At 44.0% G+C, this 24,471-nt stretch overlaps 1 protein-coding gene across 19 annotated transcripts in view; it reads right to left on the bottom strand.

Annotated features, from left to right (window-relative positions):
• The window catches only part of PROM1 (prominin 1), a 148,293-nt gene that overhangs the window by 56,490 nt on the left and 67,332 nt on the right, over nt 1-24,471 (bottom strand). For all 19 annotated transcript variants that reach the window (XM_070506186.1, XM_070506183.1, XM_070506184.1 and 16 more), the window contains one exon: nt 5,611-5,666. In XM_070506186.1, coding sequence (XP_070362287.1) covers nt 5,611-5,666 — 56 coding nt within the window. The remainder of the gene's footprint in view (nt 1-5,610; nt 5,667-24,471) is intronic.

The raw sequence follows: 24,471 nt of genomic DNA, 5'->3' as shown, positions 1-24,471 counted from the left end.
TGCCAGAGTAATGCTCAATCAGTAATGACAACAGTAACAAATAATCAAATGCATGCCAGCATTATTCTCACCCCTGAGCTCCAATGAGCTCAGACAAGGATCCAGGTTGGGGACTACCTTGCACTGCTCTCTGAATGCTTTCTGAGACCCCTAGAAGATACTTTTCTTACGTGGAAAGGAGAGTGTGTTCTTACGGCACGTCATCGCCCTCCCAGAGGGCAGGAAAACAAGGAGCTAATTCACTTACCTCTCGCAGACATGTAGAGTGGGTCCCAAACATCACAAACCCACCTGGAAGGATGACCTGACACTTACTCAGTGCCAAGTCAATATCCGACGACTATTAGCACTAGTGAGGTGGTGACAAGACTAGGAACGGGTCCCGACCCCTGCACCTGCCCCCGCCCCCAGAGGAAGCTTCCAGAAAGGAAAGGTAATAAGTGAGGGATGAAATGGATGAGGAAGACACAAACCAGCTAAATCTAGATACAAATCAGCTAAATCTACAAACTATCTAAAACCAAGAGACTGGCGTGGAGATGAACCCTGACCTCATGGAAACTAACTCAGGAAGTCCTCACAAGGAAACTCACATTCCTCCCAACAGCCATGTGCAGAATGAAATAGAGGGCAGGTGGGGGGTGGGGGCAGGTCGCGGGGAGAACTGTCCCCTGAAAAGGTTTCTAGAGTTGTGGGTGGCCCTTACAGTTATTGGTGGGAGGTGATCGTGTCCTCTCCCTAAATTGCCCCAAATCATGCATTCTGGGAGGACAGGAATGGTGTCCTTTAATTTAATTGAGAAGCCACCACTTGACAAGCTGCTAGAGGCTCTCTGTGCAGAAACCCCACGTGAGCCTGTGAGGGGGGTGATGCTATGCTGTTCTCCCTCATTTATAGTCAGCCAGCAGGTGCAGAATCCGAGGAGGGGCTCCCCCACACTCTCTGATCCCCAAAGGAATGGATTCAGGTGTTCTACAAGATCCGCTGTGCCGGGCATGGTGCGTTTTCGTATGTTGAGCACAGGCCTTGGCACATACTGGGCATGCTGAATGCCCCCTGAACTGAGTACAGAAAGGAGTTGCCCACGGAATCTCTACCTCGACGGCTCTGGTGAAGACAGACTATTCCTGCGAAGACTAAATGAGCTAATATCTTAAATCCTGGACAATAGGGCCTGCTACACAGCATGTGCTACAGAAACGCCAGGAAATAAGCATTCTTAGACTCATTTCTCAGCTTTCTATAGCTTCCTCTGTCTGGTCCTCATTTTTCCTTATGGCTCTGTAATTCCAAATCTTCTTCCCCTCCTGGACTTCCTTTTCTGCCTGGCCACTTCGTCCCACAGATAATTACCCACTGTAACATTTTATGGCTTAAAGGTAAAAGGCACAGCTCTGGGGCTCTCACATTCTTTGCACACAGCTCAAGATACTCAGAGGAGAGCTGTTTCTTCCAAATTAGTCACCTCAGAACTATAGCACAGTGGCCTGGAATGAGCCTAATTTTTGTTGGTGGTGTATTTGTTGGTTCAGAGTTAGACTGGTCTGGGTGCAAATCCCAGCTTTACCATTTAGTTGCTGAGTGATCTTGGGCAAGTTCCCTAGCCTCTCTGAGGGCAAGATTTCTGCATCCACCGCGCAGAAATAGACAGTTACCACCGTGAGGACTAGAAATAATACAAAGCTCCTAATCCAGAGCTTGGCACAAGGTGGACAAGAAATGGTGGCTCTTGTTATTACAGGGAGGAAGATGACAAAGTTTAAGAAGCAATGGAGAAGCTTCTTGCTTGAAGCCGACTGTTTGCCAATGGGCTTTATTTCTCTTGCTTCTAAGTCTCAGTTTAAACGCCAGCTCTCCCGTGGAGTCTTTCCCGATTTCTCAAGTGCAAGTACACTCTCCCTCCTCTGCACATGCACATCCGTTTATCAGGACTTCTTATGTGACATACGTCCTTCGCCATCTTGAATCCATTAACTACTGCCTCAGTCTGCCTGGGCTGCCGTGACAAAGAACCACAGACTGGGGGGCTCAAACAACAGAAACGTATTCCTCACAGTTCCGGAGGCTGGAAAGTCCAGGATCAATGTGTCGGCGGGATTGCTTTCTTCCAATGTCTCTCGCTCCAGCTTGCAGACGGCTGTCTTCTCCCTGTGTCTTCACATGGTTTTTTTGCTCTGTGTGTCTATGTCCTTATCTCCCCTTCTTTTTTTTTTTTTTTAAACAAGTGGATACTTGTTTGGTTTTTTTTTTTATTTTATTTTATTTTTTTTCCTTTTTCTCCCCAAAGCCCCCCGGTACATAGTTGTGTATTCTTCGTTGTGGGCTCTTCTAGTTGTGGCACGTGGGACGCCGCCTCAGCGTGGCCCGATGAGCAGTGCCATGTCCACGCCCAGGATTCGAACTAACGAAACACTGGGCCGCCTGCAGCGGAGCGCGCGAACTTAACCACTCGGCCACGGGGCCAGCCCCTCCTTATCTCCCCTTCTTATAAGGCCACCAGTCAGACTGGATTAAGACCCACCCTAATGACCCCATTTTAAAAACCCACTTAATTACCCCTTTGAAGACCCAAATACAATCCCATTCTGAGTACTGGGATTAGGGCTTCAATCTATGAATTCCGGACACAATTCTGCTCTAACATCCAGGCCTGTGTCTTATCCCACCGCCTCCTTTTCACCAACTGTGAGTTCTTGAAGCGAGGGCTGTCTTTCACATGTGGGTACCCCTCTCATGCACTGCTCCCACTGAGTACGCTGTCAACATCAATTAAATAAATACATTAAACTAAAGGAGAAATTGTAAAAAAAAATGTCAGGGAGGAGAAGGGGCCCAAGGATCTTACAGTACGACTTTTCACTTTCAGCTAAAGTGCAGACAGGAGGCAGTTATGTGAAAAGGAGTCATATCTCCCTTGCAAAGTCAGGGTTATGCCTCGGAACAAAAGTTCTGCTCTGTTGAATGCCCTGAACCTCCTTATGAAGAAAGTTCAGGACAAGAACCCCCAACCAACTCAGCTGCCCAGGCTCCTGGCCATCTGAGGGCCACTAGAAGATGAAACACTGAACTCAGGACAGTGAGAGCTGCAAAGAGTCCAGTGCAGGGCCACTCCCTCACACGGACCTTGCCTGTGTGACTGCACTAATTGGAGAGCCAGTGGGCACTGGCCAGTAGAGAGGATGCTGTCGGTGCCCGCCCATGTCCCCCCAGCTTTAATCATCTTGGGGTGCCTCCTCAGACTTGTAACTTCCGGTATCTTTCACTCTGTGCTCAGAGGCATTTTCTGAATCCCAGGAAGGTGAGAAGTGCTTAGGCATTAACACCAACCCAATGAGGCCCTTAACCAGTGCCTCTTCAGTCTTGGTGTGTGGATTCAGCTCTCTCACCCTTCCCATGGGCTAATTCAGACGCTGGAGTCTCACAGGGTTTCCCACAGCAGCTCTACAGGATGCTGCTCTAACCACTCCCTGTGGCAGGTGGAGTAATGACACATCCTCTCATAGACTGCCCTTCCTCCCCTGTGTCACCTCCCTAGTTCCCAGCCAGTGTGCACTGCACGTCCCAAAGTCAGAGTCGGCTTCCGGAGAATCTAACCTAACACACCCAGCATTTATCAGACTAAAACCACCCCTTCCCAAGGTGCCCTGGCTTCTTTGGTGCCTTCGCTTAACTAAATGCCTGTCCCTTGGATAACTGCGGGAAATGTGACCAACCCCACATCTAGGGTAGGATTCAGGTCATTCATGGGGGCCCAGTCCTGTCTCCTCTCTCCACTCCACCCCTGCCCCACTAGTTTTTATCAGTTTGCAAAGGCACCAGAGGTGGAGAGAAAATCAAGAAGCAAGGAGCCTCGATTTTACAGGAACTCCAAATGTATCACCAAGCCGACCATAAAGAACTTGCCCACCTGAGTGAGACTCCTGCCATGGACAGTGGCAGCCCATCTGGCAGCCAGCTGCTCAGAGTCCCCACAGGGTCTCAGGACCTCATCCTCCAAGGCCTGAGCCCAGATGAAGCATGGCCCCTACCTCCATCCATTCCCTGGCAGAACTAGCTAGCATTCAGGCTGGGCTGCTAATGGCATGCTGATTTTTAATATAAATATAAAAACAACAGTCACTATATTCCGCCCAGGGATGCAGGCAGACAGGCAGACGTATATCTTCATGTTTCAAGATATAAATGAAGCCAGTGGCATTTAAGAATGAAAATGCTTTCCAAGGTCCCAGGGAAGGCTGCGAGCACTAGGTAGTAACTAGCTCATCATCTTCCACACAGGTGAATGGCCCCGAGATAAGGTTTCCTCCTTGGCTTCCGTGTTCACATCCCTCTTGAGTATCATTTTATTGCAAATTGAGAATATGAGGCCATCATAACTACAGTATCTGAGGTGACCATTCACTGGGCAAGAATGCACTGCCCTCCTCGGACTTAGCCCTCACACCCCGTGAGCACACTGCCATCCACCTTTGTTGTTCCGGCCATTAAAGAATGTCCACCCATAGGTCTGCTTTCACTGTTGTCCTAATAACTGCCTTCATACCAAGAAAGGAGGGAACAAAGTGCCTGACCCTGGAGGCCTAAGAGCTTGACAAACAGATTCAACTGTTTTCATTATCCTAACCTTCAGTGCAAGAAACACTTGTCTGTTTCACTGGCAGCCTTCTCTCCTTGTGAAGCAAAATCAAAAGAACGCACTCTTGTGTTTAGGGAGTCACTCGTCGATGCAAATGGAATGAATGGGCAGCACCTTAGTACCAGGTGGAGACATACAAGGGGCCCCGGCACTTCCTGAAAATACTGTCCACTCATCTTAGCGAGGTGTTCGAGGCCACTGGGGACCCGGCCCCAGCTCACTTCTCCTTCCTTGCCCACCAGCTCCATTCATGGGCTTCCTTCTTTCACACCTCGATCTCTTTGTTCACACGGTCCCCGCAGCCTGGAATGCCGGCAAAGCCACCTCCCCCTCCGCTCCAGGCCTGCTTATCCTTTTTATGATAAGCCCCAAAGTCGGCTCCTCACGGAAGAGTTTCTGGTCAGAATTAATTATTGCTCCTCTGTGTTCTTCTGCATGTTACTTACAAATCTATTTATTTCCTTCTCCTTCTTCTTTAAATACATAATTAGGTACTGTCTCTGCCATCTGGCCCTTAAGCCTCTCGAGACCAAGAGCCATCTTTCTCATCTCCATCACCCTTCCAATCCTAGCCAAGTGCACACACAGGGCGCTTAATAAACATTGTTCAAATGGGAAGCTACCTTCTAGCAAATTGTATTTTAAAACAAAGTACATACGTGGGATATTTAAGTAATTCCACTTAGGGAGCTCTCCTCGCTTAGCTAAAAAAGTAGCATAATACTTCCTTCAAGGAAATTCTAGTTTTTACACAACATACGGCTTGATAAGTGAATGTTTCTTCAAATGCTACTTCTGAAATTTCTGCTGTAGTTCAAATGGGATTTATAAGGTGTTTCAATATTCCATAAAAGTTCTTTGTCAAAAAAGGTTACTAAATTCACAGATTAACCGGTTGTTTAAAGATTTACTTTCAAGTTAGTCAAACTTTGCTCACACGTATTTTTAATAACAAATACATCAATAAAAATTACCTTCTCATAATCAGCTGAGATGTCAAACTTCTCTTGTAGAATTTTTCTTAAAGTATCTGGGGAAAAAAGCCACAAAATAATAGGAAGATTACTTTTTCAGTAAAAATACAAAATGCATATTTATAAAATAAAGGTCTATATATGCTTACAAATTATTGTACCTCTATATAATATTCTTATAATTTTATTCCTATTTTTTAGTATGGGTAAATGATTGAGCCAATGAGGCTTTAACCAGAAGCAAAGAATGGAGGACAAATAATCTCAACTTCCTATTTTGCCAATGGCAGAATTAGAGGGTTGTCATTTTTAAGAGTTTTCAATTTCTCACAATACAACTTAATATTTACCAGCAAACCACATACACCCCATTAATAATCACTGATAAAACATCACATCGAAATTGCTAATTCCTAATTATTTGGAACCACAAATGAAATTCATTAATAATCCCACATTTACATAATATTTTACAAATGAAGAGAATCTTACAATTAACCTAATCCAAGCATTCTTAACATGAGACACCCCTCCCTTCCCGTCTCCAGGCAGTGCATGAGAAACCCTGAAACGCCACGCAGAAGCAAATTTCTCCTTGCATATTCATTCTGGGAGTTTTCAAACTCTCAACAGTTGAAGAGCCACTTATTTTGATTCACCATCCTAGTAACGGTGCAGCGCACAGCACAGCTGATGCCCAGACAGGGAGAGTGACTCGTCTAAAATCAGTGATTCGTGAGGAGACCCGAGAAGGGCCTACGTCTTCCTTCCCCCCGTGTAGGGTCCTTCCCACGCTGCACACTGTCTCTCCCCCAGGAACGAGCTTCTGAAGTGCTAGGACGGTATCCTGTATCCATCACCTCTAAAGTGAACTTCTACTGGGCAAAGGAATCCTGGGGGGAATCCTCTTTGAAAAGAAGGTCAGATTTACATGTCAGAAAGCAAAGCCAGCCACTTCTCTAGAGGGCTTTCTGGAAAATAACGCCCTTGCCCGCTCCCACACAGAGAAGATAGATGGAGCAGATCTTCAGAGAGCATGCCGCAGAACAGGGAGGTTCAAACTGGCAGTCCCCTAACCCTAGGGTACTGGGAACCCTGGTAGTTCCTCCAGGGTTCCATGGGGGTGACCCAGGGACAGTGGGGAGCCTGAGGCTGCCTAGTCCACAGGTTTCCTCCCTCTTGAACCAATCATTTTGCTTCAGTCTGTCTCACAGATTAACTTCTGTTTAAGATTTCATCGTATGAAAGGGTCCGTATTGATTTAAAAAAATAAATTGAAAATCACCCATTTATTAAAATATATTGAACGGCACAGGTGATGTTCATAATGTGTTGAAATGTGGGATCTTCATCTAGTCAAGAGTTGGGATGGAGGCCAAGCTCCACCACTTTCTGGGTGTCTAATGTTGGGTGAAGAATTAACTGCCATGAGCATGTTCATCTGCAAAAGGGGATAATGTAAGTCTCCAACCCTCAAAGGCCTGCTCAGAGCTAAGCGACATAACGTAATAAAGAAAAAAGTACATGGCCTGGCACACAGCAGCCCACAGTGCACACTGTCATTACTACTCCATGAAGAGATTTAGAAAACGTAGGTTACAGAGGAATGTGCATGATAAACACAGTATGGAAGATTGTTATTTTGGCCATGCAGTATTCATTACTTTTCTTGTCATGAAAAACCAAAACCAACAAATCCAAACAAAACCCTTTGAATTTCTTTGAGAGAAGTGCCTCTTCCTTCCTCTCAGGTCACATGGACTGGGTAAGCAGTGAGCCCAGCCCCATAAAGATGGATCCTCACTGGCCTCAGCCAGTGGGTCTCCAAGTGTATTCTGTGAATCCCTTGGAATCGCCAAGACACGTTCGGGGTGCCTGCAAGGTCCGACGACCTTGTGCACTGAGAGAGCAAAAGAGAAGACGGATGAGACTGCTGTGACTTAGCTTGAACTGAAGCAGTGACTAACAGTCATTATATTCTTCCCTGCTACGAACTCATGGAAAATAAAAAGCCAGTTACACTTAAGGATATTCTTGATGAAGCATTAACAACCATTATTTTATGAAATCTTAACCTGTCAGTAAACATCTTTTTATTATTCTGTGTAAGAAAATGGAAGCCCACATGAGCACTTCTCTGCACCCTAAAGTATGGTGGCCCTCTCCAGAACAAGCACTTGGTAATCGTTTTGAGTTGTGGGCTAAACCAGTCACATTTTCATGGGACAGCATTTTTACTTGAAAGCATGACTGAGAGACAAACCATGATTATTTAGACTTGTGTATCTAGTAGATATTTTCCCTAAAATGAAGGAAGTGGAGCCTGCAACTTTAAGAAAGCAATTGACAGAACTTGTTGCCGATGACAAAATGAGAGTGTTTAAGCAAAAATTAGAACTTTTAAAAGTTTGTGTCCAAGAGGTTGACATTGTTCTCACTACATTTTAACAGGGTTCCATCAATAACACATGTAACAGGTGTTCGCCCAGCAGGGCTATGTGGAGGGAAGCAAATATGAGAGAACATGAATCAGGTACCGACGGGAGCCTCACCGAAACCTCCCTCCAACGTCAAACAGATGCTCCTGTCAGTTTGCTCGAGGACCCCAAGCCCCTCCCAAGTTCTTCTGGGATCCTGGTGGTCCCGGGTCCTAGGAATGATCCCAGCTGCATCTGGACACACTACTCCCTGGCAGCTGACTCCTGTCCCTCTGCCAAGTCTGACCCATCTGAGGCTTTGGAGCAGGGATGTTCTCTCTTCCCATGGTTTAAAGCAGTGCTATCTAATAGAAATATATTGCAAGCCATCTAAGTAACTTCACAGTTCCTAGTAGCCACATTAGAAAAGTGAAAAGAAGCAGATGATTATATTAATTTATTTAAAATTAAATTAATTTTAGTAATATGTTTTCCTTACTCCAGATATAAGCAAAATATTATCTTTCAATATGTGATCAATACAAAAAATATTAATGAGCTATTTTATAGTCTTATTTTCATACTAAGTGTTTACCTGGTGTAGGGGCACTTCAGTGTATCTCAGTTCAGACAGGCTACAGTTCAAGGGCTCAACGGCCACCCTGGGCTAGTGGCTTCTGTACTGGACAGTACAAGTTTAGAGGCCACAGATCATCCTGCCCATGCCCACCCCAGAGCGATGGCATTTCACCCAAAGCAACAAAGCCTCTGTCCTGTTCTTTATCCCCCCTCCCTCCCACTGTACCCTGTAGCAAGAACACAGTGAGCATCCTGCATGCTCAGGGCTGTAATATCCATTTTTCCTTTGGCTTCCTAGTGTATCTCTAAGTAAATGGTTCTCAATCAGGGTAAAGGAACATCAGAAATGCCTGTGGTACACAGCCCAAGCATCTTGATTCGTAAAGTCCCAGGATTAACTCAGCTGCCCACACCTCATTTGGGAACTCACAGGACACCTCATTAGGAAATTCTTTCTCAGTGTAATATGTTCATTGCTGGTGAGAACTTTGAATCGCTTATGGTCCATCTCAGAAAGCATGTGGAAGAACTAGGACCCCACTTCTGCGCCCCCATCCCCCACTTGGGGGTTCACGAGTGTTGCGCTCACTCTGCTACGCTGCAATCCTTTGCGTTCGTATTTGTCTGTATTTGTCTTTGTCTGTCCTGGCCAGCTCATAAAAGACTTCCAGCAGAAACCTTCTCAACCTCTGGATCGTGTGCATCCCCAGCACCTCCAGGGCTCCAAAATTGTTTACGGTATTGATGTTGCAGAAACACAACATTACTCTACCCCTCAAAAAGTGTTGCTTCCCCTCTGGAGATGGGGTGGGAATCTCTGAATTCTGTGACTAGTTCCTTGTATTGCCTGGTGAGCAAGGGAGCCATTAGCATGTGGGTTACCACAGTCTTATCCCGCCCTCCATGAGACTTCAGTGTAGATAACAGTGACCACCTTGTCCTTCCTGAGCTGAGGGAGGGTCTGCTGAGACAGGGCTGAAAGGCACTTAGCCACAGGCCAGACAACTCCAAGAGGTCAGTGAGTTCTCCCCACCCTGAACTCGAGGCGCTGTCTGACCACCTTTCTCAGGCGGCAATTCATTTTCCACTGTACCAATTCCATGCTCTTTCACAACGTAACGGTTGCCTCTGAAGACATAGCAGTGGGCAGGGAAACATATAAGCTGGTGGATGAGGAAGTTATTCTCATGATAGAAGACTGTTTCTCAGGATCTGGTCTCTTGGAAGGGCTCTGTGGGTCTTTCCAGAATGATAGTGACTATCAGTCTCTCTTCATTCATCCTAGATTTTCCATCGTCTTCTTATCTGGGACTTACTTTAAATGTCATGTGATGATGGAAACTAAGAAATGGAGCAGCAAGAGCCAATTCTGACCCCTGTGTGACACCATCAAGTTAGAAAGTAGGTTAACTTTCTTTCGTTTTTTGCTCTGTGTGCATGTGTGTGTGTATGTATGTGTGTAATTTCTCTGGGAGTTCTAATGTCTGAAGCCACACAAGCCAGATAAAATGAGAAAAGAGCCTTGTGCAGGATCCATATATAACAGATCCATCTTATTTATCTTAGTCAAGACTCATCTTTGACTAAGATATTTCTGTTTCCTAACTGACTTTTTTTTAACACATCTGTAGACTCTGACCCAAGCTGGGCAAAGTGAAATTCCACTCTTGGAATCCTGTCTTGTAAAATGGATAGACAACTGAAGTCGCCTGTGGTTGGCTGTGGATTTATCAGATTTCTGATGAACATAAGTGCTCCTGGGAAATTTTGCTGATAATGTCTATTTGGCAAGACTTACCTGGTTAGGTCCCTAATTAAAAGATGTAACATCTACCATTTCTAAATTGTATTCCTATCATTTATTGCGAACAAAATCTCCTGAAAATGCTAAACCATATTTAACAAGTTTTTTATAAAGAGATTTTTATGTCTGATATAAATAAGTGTTTAGTATGCTGCAAATCATTCTAATATATGCAAAACAAGATCATTGCAATGCAATTCTTGAAAAAATATTACCATGTAAATGCTAATTTTGTTCATAGCTGCTAATTTTTCCTGCCAAAAGTATTCTAATTTTAGGCTGCTTTGTTTTAAAGACTTTTTAAAAAGTCTTTTAGTAAAGTTTGATATTCGGGTCATTTTAATTCGTCTCTTGATTTTTTCTACCTGACGTTTTTCTAGTCTCTTTAAACAATGCAACAAGAAAGAATTATTAAAATTAAACAAATTTAAGTTATAGACTTAGAAGCATTATGGTGTTACATATTAAAATTGGAGATTAAAACGTACAGAACACGTTTTCCCTTATGAACAAATCTTAGAAAGTGAATCATTTTTTTCCCAAATGTCAAGCTAAATTTGTTATTTGTACTCAGAACACTTATTAATAAAAATTACACACACATACACACAAGTCAGCCTTCTTAGGCACTTAAAGTGCTTACTTGGAAATGCGATTAATTAAGAGCATAAATAGTATTAAATGTTTCCCTGAGGAGACACTCACAGTGTCTCTTCCTGACCTTCAGAGGCATCATTGAAGTGCTGTGGGGGGGTCTCTTTACTAAGAATGATTTAATCTGTTCATTTGTGCATAAATCTACAGTCATCAAAGTGAAAGAGATTATTCACATTTTCATCTAAAGTATTAGATTTTTAAGTAGAATAAAGTGATATTCAAGTTCAATTTAGAGACTTACAGAAACTAGGTTGGTAAATGTAAATCTTCAGCAAATTAAATATTAATTAAAACATACTCTAATTGTTCCTTTCCAGGCACAAAGACTTTCCACAGGCACTTAGACATAAATGTGACAACTTGCCCCCATCTAGACCAAAATCCTGAGGGGACACGGCGCAGGTGGGCAGACCGAGTGGACTGCCTGACAAGTCCAGATAAAGCACAGACCTGGACAGCTCAGAGTGTCAGCTTCCTGGATGTGCTGGCCTCACAGAAGTGTGGAAGAGCAAGAGGCATTCTGCCCTAAGGAAAGTGTTTAGGGCAGTGCTTGGCATTTTGGATACTAACACGAAGCTGTTAGAGTCTTTCACCTCCACTCTGGGATCACACACCTTCGATGCTCTGCCCTTTCCAGTCTTTCAGCTGTAGCACAGAACGTGAGTGCTCAGCAGAACCCCATGTGTCATCTCATTTTCCTTGTCCTACTGCTCAATTCCCCAGGCCCCTTGCAGTTAGATGGGACTTGAGTTCTGGCCAGTGGAACACAGGCAGACATGCATGCACACCACTTCCAGGCCTGGCCTCTAAAATCTCCCACAAGACCCTGCATGCTTGCCCTCTTTACCCATCTCCCAGCTAAATTTGGAGGATCCAGTGGAGAAATCTGAAGCCCAAGGGGATGGTGGAACCATTAGGTAGAGTGAGCCAGAGTCCCCACGCCCCTCCACTCCATCACTTCTACATTGGACTGAGCCTGAGAGAGAAGCATTTTTCACTGAAATTTGGTCTTGTTTGTTACAGCAAATGGTGTCACTTACCCTAACTAAGGAAGCCTTAGCCCATTAAGGCCCTCGACACTTTCCTGCTGCATGCATCCTCTACCTGCAGCCTACCCTGCCTGCTTAGACCAAATAAAAATTAACTCATTTTTCTCAGGAGAGGGTACATATACACGTAACACAGCAGACTGAGACTTGGTGAAGCCAATAGGCTGGCACTACGTAAACCAAGATTTTAAAAGACATCGTCATTACAAGATTGAAATTTCTGTATCCATAAAAGAGAATGCACGAAAAGGCATGTGAACCCAGAAAAATCACTAAAAATGCAATGCAGTATAGCTCAGATGAAATACTCTTCCTGTCTGCTTCTCATCTTGGGTCTACAAAGCTTGGGTCATCATCCGCAAGCCTGACTCATATATCAATAAGCCTTTCAAAAGCTTTACCACCAACTGAATTTTTCTAATCTACAAAACACATGTCCATAACCAGTTTAAATCACAGATTCAAACATGCCTCTACTGCCAAAACATTTAAGGAACATACTCTCAGGTAACACTGTTATCCTGGGAAAAGTGCATCAGATAGGGGTTAAGACTAAATCAGCTTAAAATCTTGGTACCATCTCCAAGAGTTCCGTGCACAGAATGGCCAGTAAGATAAGATGAGTTGGGAGCATCACCTTCCAGGTCTAGGCTGCTCTTTCCAGAAAAGAATGCAGATTTAAATCAAGATGCAAAGTTAGTTGGTGAAAACACAAACATTTCTGTGGTTTGCCTGTGGCCCTGACCACTTTCTCCAGAGCTTCCATATGGAATGGATCTTAGAGGACAGACAGACGTAACTCACCGGAGTGGAGTCTTGTCTTCCCTCATCAGCCTTGGCTTTCTGGGGTCTGTTTTTATGCTTTAGAAATTCCTGATTCAGATTTCTAAAACGAAAATTTTTTTCTTCTCTTGACAGGAAAATATCCCATTAATTCAAACAAATTCAGAAATGTCTGGTTATTTGGATAGCTTGACTCAGTTTACCTTTTATCAAGAAAAAATGTTTAAGGAGCCAACTCACTGCATGAAAATGTCTAAATTTATATTAAATCAGCATAGTGCATATGACCAGTTCTGATAATTGATGGGTTAGGAAAAAGAAAAAGTAGGGAATCATGCCCTAGACATTTTATCTTAATTCAAGACATATAAATTCCCATCATTTGATGTGAAGCCAAGGTCCATTTCTGAGTGAGTCCACTGGCTGAAATGGAGGTGAGCTAAGACAGCAGCTATGATGAAGAAGGCTCCTCGCTTATTTACAGGTAGACTTGTGCCCACCATTCCATCTCCAAACCACAAGCTTAGTGTAGATGAAAATGGTGTCATCGGCTCACAAAGTCACAGCATCTACACATGGTGTAGCTACTTCAGAGAAAGCACTCAGCGATCATAGACTCTGCCTCGAGATATGGGCTTATTTGATTCTTCAGTGACTAGAATGGGGAGAGGGCTAGGCTTGTCTCCAACTACACACTCCTCCCCATCCTAATCTCCAAATATTGGGAATACTGCCTGTCAGTCAGGGTTCTCCAAAGAAACAGAACCAATAAGAGATGGGGGGTGGGAGGGGGGAGGAGAGAGAGAGATTGATTGATTTTAAGGAATTGTGGGGGCTAGACAGTTTGAGATCTTTAGGGAAGGCTGGAAATTCAGACAGGAGTTGATGTTACAGTCTTAAAGCAGAATTTCTTCTTCCTGTGGAATTCTCAGTTGCTTTTAAGACCTTTCAACCGACTAGATGAGGCCGACCGACATTATTGAGGGTAATTTCCTTCACTTAGAGTCAACTTATTGTATGTGTTAACCACGTTTACAAAATACTTTCACGGCAACACCTAGATTAGTGTTTCATTAAATCACTGGGTACAACAGCCTGGAACAGAAGGCTAACCATGACCCTGCCCAAGCCAGCCATGTTACCTATGCAATGGTGACCCCCTGTAGGTGTGTTGGGACAGAACACACCTGAGCAGCCCTGTAACAGAGCAAGTAGACTCACCATCATTAATGGGAACTCCTGACAACCTGAGCCCCCTCCCAAACAAAGGGCTGCAATCAGGGCCTGGTTCGTGCACGGGCCGGGGACCACACATAGGCTCTGAGGACCACTGATCTTGAATGATGGCCCTTAACCGCCCCCAAATTTGCTGTGCACCGAACTAAAAGACAGGCAAGTAAATGCCTTTTGAAAAGATTTCCATGGAAAATGACAAAACTCTAAGTTAGTTTGTCACTTGCAAGGTTAAGTGTCACTTCTTTGAAGAATGTACTTAGCAAGCCCATCTTCCAGCAGCCCAATTTGATTAAATATGCTCACTGTCCTTTGACATTGGGATGAACACCACCTACCCTCTCCTTGGCTCACACTTCCCTGTGGCTGGAGTGGGTGAGGCTGAGGCCAAAGAAGCAATTTGGGGACCCAAACAATGCAACTGCCTCAGGGCCTGGAGTTCACCAAATTCCTGGAGTTAAGCGTGTTTCCTGCTGGAGTGGCTGTGACGAACCTGTCTGAATTCAGTACTTGAGGGACATGCATTCCAGTTCCTGGGAGCACTTCATCATACTGGTCAAACCCTCCATCAACAGGACCCAACTCTTTGCTTCGGTTTTTAATAAAGGGCTTGACTGACACTTCAGACACTTAGATGCCAAGCCAGGTTTGTTAGAACTTACCAAATGTATTGCCCCAGCCTCCAAGTATATATCAAGTATTCTGGAGGGTGAGCCCCCTTTCCTTTATTTAAAATACAATCCAGGCACCTTTGGTGTGCTTTTATCCTTCCTTACCGCTGTCCACATGTAACTGTGCAGTTCTCCTTTAATTGACTGGAGCAGCTTCTCCCTGAGGGACTGACACATGGCAGCTTATACTAGAATTAACGATGGCACTAACTGGCTCTCCAAGAAAGGCGCTGGGAAAAAACACTGCGCAGGAAGCAGCTCTTGTGAAAATACCTGGGGCCAGCTTTCTCCCAGCCGTGTGTCCACACCGATTGGTGCAGTGGGATTGTATTCTGTCTTCACGCAGCATGCAGCCAGCCCGTTACTGGGCAGGTCCGCCCGCCCTTCATTATTTGGAATTCCGTTAGGGGACGGCGGCGCTCAGGATGCACAGACAAAGGGAGACTTCTGAGGTCTCCTGGAGCTGAGAGTCCTCGACAAAGCTGCATGTCCGATAAGGGCCCAGGGCCCAGTGGCTTCCCAAATGATGGCACGGGGCTGAAAAGGGGCCCCTGGACCTGGGACAGGCTGGGCAGCTGTTTTGCCACCATTGGTGGATGGGCAGCGGAGGGGGCCGGGGGAACTCAGCCAAAATATCTGCGGCGTCTGAGGTTTTTGGTTCGCTTCTCCCCCTAAGACATTCCTGGAAAGCGTAATTCCATTTACAGCCTTGGTCTCTGCTGTTCACTGGGGAAGGTCTGCCGTGAGGATGTTTGAAAGGAATGCAGCGTGAGCCACATTTTTCCATCTGCGCCGAGCACCACATGATCTCACGCACACTCCTGAGAGACTGTGAATCAACTAAACCCCACTTGGTTCTGCCATGGGACAAACCACTCAGTTATTGACAGAGGCCTCCCTCTAGCCAAGGACAGAGAGAGGGGCTAGGAGCAGAGTGAAGGGGGACATTTTCCTGTGTATCCTTTGAGCTCACTTGAATTTTAAAAGAATATTTAAAATTTTTTTTAAAAAGTACTTTTATTGACATACTCTTCTACCCCTCCCCCCCAAAAAACATAAAAAAGACATAGTTCTTAGCACTATCAAATTAAAAATTCTAGTTTCTGTAAATGTAAATCAGATTTTATAGTCTCTTGCATTGGATATGTGACCTGGCACCATTTTTACAGTATTTCAGCAAGTAGTATTTGTCATTTAAAAAAAAAACCTGGAAAGAAATGAGGCTGAAATCTGCAAAAATTTAAATGCTGACCAACAAACCATCATTGGAAAAGAAAAAAGTAAATATTCAAGATCTAGAAAAGCCCAGTTTTGTCCCATCAAGTGTTTGGTCCAGGAAAAATATACTCTTCTAGTGTTTTGTTAATAATGCATCAGAACCAGTTTTCTTGTGGTTGTGTGCCCATCCCTTCTGCCCGTGCCCGCTGAGCTGCACGCCCTCCAAGAGTTTGTCCCAACCGCTTTACGTGAGTTGTCCTTGTTGATGCAATTGCACAATTATGTAAACAGATAAAACATGCCTACAAAAAGCAAAAGTCGTTGTTTATATAAATTCTAAGTTGGATGTTGTTAAAACTCAGTAAAGAGGAGTTGTTTTAAAAAGAAAAAAAGACCTGTTGAATTCAGTGTAGGGGAGGCAACTTTAAAAACTCAGAGAGAAAATCAGTAAAAATCTGGAAAAAAAAATCACCACTGAGTTTGCACCACAAATTCTTGACACCTGCATAAAACCCAAACTGGAAATCGTAAGAGCTGTGTTGCTGGGGAAATTCCTACAGGAGACTCACACTCACCCAACATTAAGATTGTTCAGTGGGGAATCAGGACGGAGGAATCTGCAAAACAGTGTCCCGCCCCCACTAAGGCGAACTAGCCAGATAACAGATGACATTGTCGCTTCTCTGGGGCCCACCACAGAGCTGAGCCTGCAAAGCAATCATTTCCAAAGAACGCCATCCCTCTGAGGAGAGACAAGGGACACAAGCTGTTTCCCCTTTGAAGCAGGAAACAGGTAAGAAGAAATCACCGAAAATGTTCACAAGTTCTTAAAGGCCAGGTGTGGACTAGCGTGTCCGTGTGGAATACCTGGAAGGCCCGGAAACAATGAGGAGTTGGCACAGGCTTGCAAGCTTCTACTGGGTGCTCATGGGAGAGACTGGGGCAGGGCAGGTGACTGGAGAAAGTCCTTCTGGTGGCATAGGTATGCAGGAGGTGATGCGCTGCAGCTGAGGGACAGACATGAAGCCCCGTCTACTTCCCTAAACTGTTCTCTCAGACAAAGCAGAAGCCTTAAAGCCACTGCAAGTGGGGCAGCAAACTCTGTCAGCCCCACGGCCAAGGCAAAACTCCACCACTTCTAGGATGGAGGTAAAAGCAAAAGGCACCTGCCGCTGGGGAAGAGGTTGGAAAGCCCCCTGCTGGTAGGACACAGGTAAAGGCCCACTGCTGCTAGGGGACAGGGTGGAAGTAAAACCCTTCTGCTCCTGGGGAGGAAACCACTCTTAGACATGCTAGCACTGGGGTCAGGGCAGAAAACATGCTCCTTCCCAAAACCAGCACAGATTCCAGATAAGAGTTTGGCGGCCATGGGGAGGAGATATAGGAACATTGAGAAAGCCCTACTCCCCCTCCCCAGGCTCAGCAGTGCAGGGCCTGCCTAAGCCTGAGGCTGGACCAGGATAACAGAGACTCCCCACTCCCTCCCCGATGAGCCTGGCACCAAGTGACAAGCACCATCACCATGAGGAAAGGCGCAAAAACATGGGAGGGGCCCTCAGTGACACGGCTGAGTAGGGACTATTAAAAGATAAGGGTAGAGCAGTAACACTGAGTAAGACTCTGGCATGCCAGGCCCACACTGCACACAAGGTAACAGCAGTCTATGGCTGGAGGAATTTAAAGCCTGCAGTACATTGTACATGATGACAGCAACAAACTGACTCAACCCAGCTCAACCACTAACCAGAAGGCCTTAACCTCCCACACTAACAGCCTGAGAGGAGAGGAGGTGTGTCCACATCCAGGTGTAAAAACTAGTCACCCCAGTTTCTACAGTTCTACACAGTGTCCAGCACTCAATAAAAAATTGCAAGACACATAAAAAAAGAAAGAAAAAAAATGACCTATGGTCAAGAGAGAATCAGATCCAGAGATAATCCAGATGTTAGAGAACTTACAGACAGAAACTTAAAAAAAAAAGATTGCTGGGGCTGGCCCAGTGGTGCAGCAGTTAAGTTCGCATGTTCTGCTTCAGCGGCCCAGGGGTCACCAGCTTGGATCCCCAGTGCAGACCTACATACTACTTGTCAAGCCATGCTGTGGTCGGGGTCCCACATATAAAGTAGAGGAAGATGGGCACAGATGTTAGCTCAGGGCCAGTCTTCCTCAGCAAAAAAAGAGGATTGGTGGTGGATGTTAGCTCAGGGCTAATCTTCCTCAAAAAAAAAAAAAAAAAGGAAGATTGTTGAGGAAATTTACATTCATACTCCAGGGTAAAATAAAATGCTTAAGAAAAGTATGTAAGGGGCCGGCTCCGTGGCCAAGTGGTTAAGTTCGCATGCTCCGCTGTGGCGGCCCAGGGTTCAGATCCTGGGTGCGGACATGGCACTGCTTGTCAGGCCACGTTGAGGTGGTGTCCCACATCCCACAACTGGAAGGACGTGCAACTAAGATATATACAACTGTGTACAGGGGGGGTTTGGGGAGATAAAGAAGAAAAAAAAAATAGATTGGCAACAGTTGTTAGCCCAGGTGCCAATCTTTGAAAAAAATAAAAAAGGAAGATAGGCTACAGTTGTTAGCCCAGGTGCCAATCTTTAAGAAAAAAAAAAAAGAAAGAAAGAAAGAAAGAAAAGCATGTATAATTTTTAGGATTTTCCAGATTTGTCAACTTTAACCAACAACTGGTCATAATTTTATTGAATAAGAAGGCTCTTCTCTCTTTAAATTAATCTTAATTTTTTTTAATCAGAAATCAGTCCAGTGGCAATTCTCTGAGAACTATAATAACCTGTCCTGCTCTGCCAGGTCTCCAACCTGTGGATTTTACTCCCCTCCCTGACATTCTAACCTTCTCAAGGTACTTCGGAGGAAAAGAAGGGGAAAGAGAAGAGAATATTAACTGGGCACCACAGATCACCCACTAAGCTATGCACTCTAGGCAGGTGGCAGAGCAGGAAGAGCACACAATTTGGAATCAGTCAGAACTGGCTTCAAGTTCTGCTTCTAGTACTTGGAAGCTATGTGAGTGGTTTGAATATGTGCCAAATTACAGAAACTCTCTGGGCCTCAATTTCTTCATCTGTCAAATGGAAAAAAAAGCAACTGCTGCTTGTGAGCTTACCAAGAAGATTATAAACGACGCAAGGTGGCCACCTCAGAGAATCCTCCCAGCAATGCTATAAGGGAAGCAGTCTCACTCCCACTCCCAAATGAGGAAGCTGGGGCTCAGGAAGCTTGGCTCAGTTGCACGAGGTCAATGAGTGAATAATGGAGGAGCAGGAATTCAAACTCAGGATCATTTCGATGCTGAAGCCCATGCTCTTTCCACTACAGAACCCAGTGTGGATTTGATTTCCAGGTTCAGCCATGCAGCCCGTGGGCAGGTAGAGTGACTTGGGCCATTGACTTGAATCCTCTATGCTTCCATTTCTTCATCTATAAAATGAGGTAAGAATACCTACCTCGCAAGATTTTCTAAGCAACGCAAGTAATACATTATAAGCACTTAGAACAGTACCTCACACAAAATAAATGCCCCCAAATCATGGTGGTAGTGGTGATAGTGGTGATAGTGGTGGTAGTGGTGGTGATGATGGTGAAGGTAGTGATGTGGTAATAGTGCTGGTCGTGGTGATAGTGAAGGTAGTGATGGTGGTGATGGTGCTGGTGGTGGAAGTAGGGATGGGGGTGGTGGTGGTGGAGGTGGTGATGGTGGTGATGGTGATGATGGTAAGTGTAGTGGTAGTTTATGAAAAGATAGATCTCTGGGCTTTTCAATCCAAGATAAATACTGGCAAAATGCCTTAAAGGCAAGTAAGCAGATAAGACTGGGAGATGAGAGACTTTGGTCTTAGTCCTGTTTCCCCATTTACCGGCTCCATTATATTCGGTGAGTCCCTTACCCTGTCGGGGCCTAAGTTTTCTCATACGTATAATGACATGGTCAGACTACACCCACAAAAATACTTAATAGGCATGAATATGGCCCAGACTCTGTACAGGATGCTAAGGATACAGAGATGACAAGATACAAGCCATGCTAGTAATGGGCTCACAGTCACTTGGAAGACAGATAAGTAAATAAAATGAAGTAGGTGTGTTGTGTGGGAAGATGTGGTCATACCAGGTTCAACGTCAGCGGGCTAGGTTGGGGGCATCGTTGGGAGTAAGGGAAGACTTACCAGGGCAGGTGATATTTGAGCTGTGTCTTCAAAGAGGAGTAGAAATGTATTAAGTGAAAGGAAGGAACTTTAGAGAAAGGGAACAAAGTTGGGACCCAACTCCTGACCCTGTTTAGTGAGCGTGGAATTTAACAGTCTTCTAGTTTTTCCTCATGGCAGGGATGAGAACAGAGTTAGAAACTCAGAATGAGACTGGGATTAGCAGGAGCCCGGTTGGAGACAACTTCCCAAACCCCAATACAAATACGACATCTGCTTATTTGCTTTGAGCCTTTCCTACATAAACTTCCTGCGTTTCAGAAAACAAAACCCCAAATGAAGAGGGAGTGAAATCCCCAAAGGCCATCTTCTTTCAATTTAAACACAAAACAAACCAATTTCTGTTGGATCTATATCTATGCCTGTTTATTAGCTATGGGGTCACAAACCCTGCAGCCAGTGTGGAGACGACAGGGAACACTTTACGATAACTGAGCCCACACACTGGTGAGCCCCGACTGAGAATGCCGGGAAGCCTGCTCAGCAACTGAAGAAGCACGCGGCACCGCCTCCTCTATTGTTTCCACATCCGCATGTAGAAGCACACATTCACTGCACTCCCACAGAATCCACATCACCGCTCACAAAATCACCGCTGCGTCCTCGGGAAATACTGGACTATGAGCGTTTCCTCAAATCCTGTAACATGGCACCAGAATGCTCCTCACACAGCAGAATGCCCACTAACAAATGGAAAAGAAATGCCAGAACATTACCACTTTACAACCACCACAGTGATGACTTATTAAGGCAAGAATAATCTACGGATGCTAAGAGCACTAGGCAAGTGATTATTGGTGAACAGGATAGGATATGGAAAAATCTGGAAGACACCATCTTAACCAAATAATCAAATAATTTCACCAATAGCAGAAAAATTAACATCAATAATCTCCTGATATGATCCAGTAAGCAAATACAGCATTTGTGGGGTAGCCCTGAAAAAATATTTAATTTGAGTCTAATCATAAGAAGTCAAGATAAATTCAAAATTGAGGGGATTTTGGGGGAAAAATGGCTTAGGGCTTTCAAAATATTTGTATGTTATAAAAACAAAAATAAAAGGCTATGGAACTGTTCTAAAGGAAACTAAATCGACACAGGTGAAGCAGGATTCTTGACTGAACACTGGGTCTAGGGAATAAAGACCATAAAGCACATTAATAGGAAATTGTAAGAAGTATAAATATGGACTACATATTAGATAAAAGTGTTATCCTGATGTTAAGTGTCTTGAGCACCATATTTGCATGCGGTAATGTGGGAGAATGATTTATGAGACGGATGCTGACGTCCTTAGTGCTGCAGCAAAATATTAACGATTGATGAATCTAGGTAAAGAATATACAGGTGGTCATTTGTAGTATTCTTGCAACATTTCTAAAGGTTTGAAGTTACTCAAAATAAAAATTTGGAAGGAAAAAGTTCCTGGATTTCTTCCCATCTTTCTCTATAATCACTTTCCCGTTTCCAAACTCTATTTCTGATACCCAGTTGGTAGTGAACCTATTTTCCTGTTTATTATGCTCAAAACTTTTGGATTCGGTTTTGCAGAACCACAATGTTTTATGGTTTCTTCTTTGCTTGTTGGGATTCTGATTCAAAGGAAGAAAGGAATCGGTAAAAAGATAATTAGGATAATGTGAAAATTAAACTTAACAATGAGAATTACTAGTAAAAAATTAGAGTTCTTACTAATTTTGGTAGGGTGGTAATGACATTGCGGATAGCGAGAAATGTCCATGTTCTTCAGAAAGGCACAGTGAAGTGGAAGGTGAAATGGTGGTATGTCTGAGTTTGCTTTAAATGTTCTAGCAAAGAAAAACATCAAGAAAAAAGAAAGAAAAGAGGATAGATGAAGCAAATATGGTAAAATCAGATAATTATTTCATCTGGACAAATAACACAATAGGGATTCATTGTATTGTTCTTTCCAGTTTGGAGTAGGTTTGAAATTTGTCATTATAAATGGCTTATAGGAAATCTTACGTTCCTTGCACTCCATCACCCAATTCAGATCTTCATCACATCTAACCTGCTTTTAATGAAGTCACCTACTATTTATTCCTTTGGCCTCTCGTCTCTCTTCTACTCCATCCCATTCTACACAGTGCTGTCACATTCGTGATTCTATAACTCCTTCTACACGGCCTCCATCAATTACCTGTAAAGCTATCCACCATGTGACCCTATTCTTCCAACTGAAATCAAAGCAAGCACAGGCTTTGGAGCCAGGTGACCAAACATACATCTTGGTTTGCCCAGACAGTCCTCGTTCACACCTACCATCCTGGCCTAATCTTTACCAGGTTTCCTTGTACTCTTAAAACGTCCTGGTTGGGAAACATTAAATGGTAGTGCTCAATCAGGTGATCCTGAGTTCCAATTCCAGATCTGACACCGAATGTTGTATGACCCAGGTGATCTATTTAACGTCCCTGGGCCTCAATTTTCTCACCTGTAAAACGGAGGTAATAATACCCATGGTTAGGAAATAATACATGAAAAGCCCTGAACAAGATGCCCGTATTAAGCAATCAGTAGGCAGCTGCTATAATTCTATCTCCCTCCAAACGAGACTCCTTCAATCCAGCCAGAGCTCTTCTCTGGCCCCCCAAAAAAAACACGCCTTACTCATGACCCCCCCTCAGGCTGGCTGATGCTACTTTCCCACCCATCAAAGCCCGCTTTCTGTCCTTCAAAGTTAAAACTTGAGGTCCACAGCCAACTTCCCTCATGGCTAAATACTTACGACTCATCACTCAGTGTGACATTTAATGATCCCTGGTTCACATGCTCCCTGGACTATTTATTCTCTGTAAATACATTTTGTCTCCTCTACTGGAGACTGTTCATTCCGTAAAGTAGGAAACGTTCTCTCTCCCACGCGTATCGTGTGATCCCTAACCCAAGGCTATGCACCTGTTCGTTAAAAGTTGCATGTCCCAAAGAAGACACCTAAATGAGATCTAAGAAACTCACATTCTTGCAGGCAAGAATATTTTCCTTGAAAAAACAAACTAGAAATACAATCATGGTGCTATTCTTAAGAAGTTTCATTTTGTTTTAAGAAGTTCCTGCATGTCTTTCACTTTGGCTTCTTTATTAAACCCCAAAGGGGGTGGGATTGAGAAATCAGATTTCTTGCAAACTAAAACACAATTCCAAAACACCATTATTGCTGAACTTTAAAATCCCAGTCGTTCCAATGGTACATTAAACATCAGACAAAATCTGATTTCCCTATAGCTCTAAGTTCTTAATTCAGTCTGGTTTTTAAGTGTGAACCTACTTTTTTTTAAGTCTCATTTGTCATAGTAAAAAATCATTAAACCCTCAAGCACAGTGAGTTCTAGATAATCCACATACACAAGAGACCAGTGGGTAAATGGTTCAAAACCAATGACCTATCTATCTTCCTGTTTTTCTTCTAGGTCGTACCTTTATGCTTACATTCTGTATTAGGATATAGTGTGATTTCAGCTACATAAAAACACCACCAACAACAGCAAAAAAAAACCTTTATCTAGAAAAGAAAGTCTGAAAATAGACCAAAATGTAAACAGAGCTTATCTCCTGGTGGAGAACGGACCTTTCATTATCTGTTTCTGTGTTTTTTATATGAACATACACTACTTGTAAAATGGAAATAAATAAAGGTATGTCTGTTGTGTTTGCAATGAATGACACTACAAAAAATGATTGAACAGTTCGCTTCCTTAGTCGACAAAAGCATATTCATTCAACAAAAGCTCCTGCTATACTCCAAGCTGCAGGAATCCGATTTCAAACAACAAAGGAGGCTCTGCTCCCCTGCGTGCTGAGAAACCTCCCAGCAAGGGCTCCCCTGGTCCTGCTTCCTGCTCGCTAAGCCCACCAGCTCTCATGGGGCTGTATGGTCTTAACCGAGCAAACTTCCTACCACTGGGCCTTAGTGTTCTCATCTGTAAAACAGAAGTATGGAATTGGATGATTATTTCTGACCACATGATCTTCCTTAAATGACAGATTCCCTAAAACCAAATAGCTTAATGCCAATTCACAGTAAACAGATCAGGCAAAGGGTTTCTGTATAAGGAGCTGCTGTCAAGGACTCAATACGAAAAAGACTAAGACTCTGCTACATAATTAGCTAAAAGGCATTTCACAGACAAACTCCTCGAAAAGGAAACAAACAGATGGGAAAACAATCAACCTCACTAATAATCAGAAATACATATTAAAGTA

This window comes from Equus asinus, chromosome 3 (assembly GCF_041296235.1).
Source record: "Equus asinus isolate D_3611 breed Donkey chromosome 3, EquAss-T2T_v2, whole genome shotgun sequence".
In the NCBI taxonomy this organism is placed as follows: Eukaryota; Metazoa; Chordata; class Mammalia; order Perissodactyla; family Equidae; genus Equus; species Equus asinus.
Note: the sequence above shows the minus strand (reverse complement) of the source record. Positions and strands in the feature narration are given on the sequence as shown.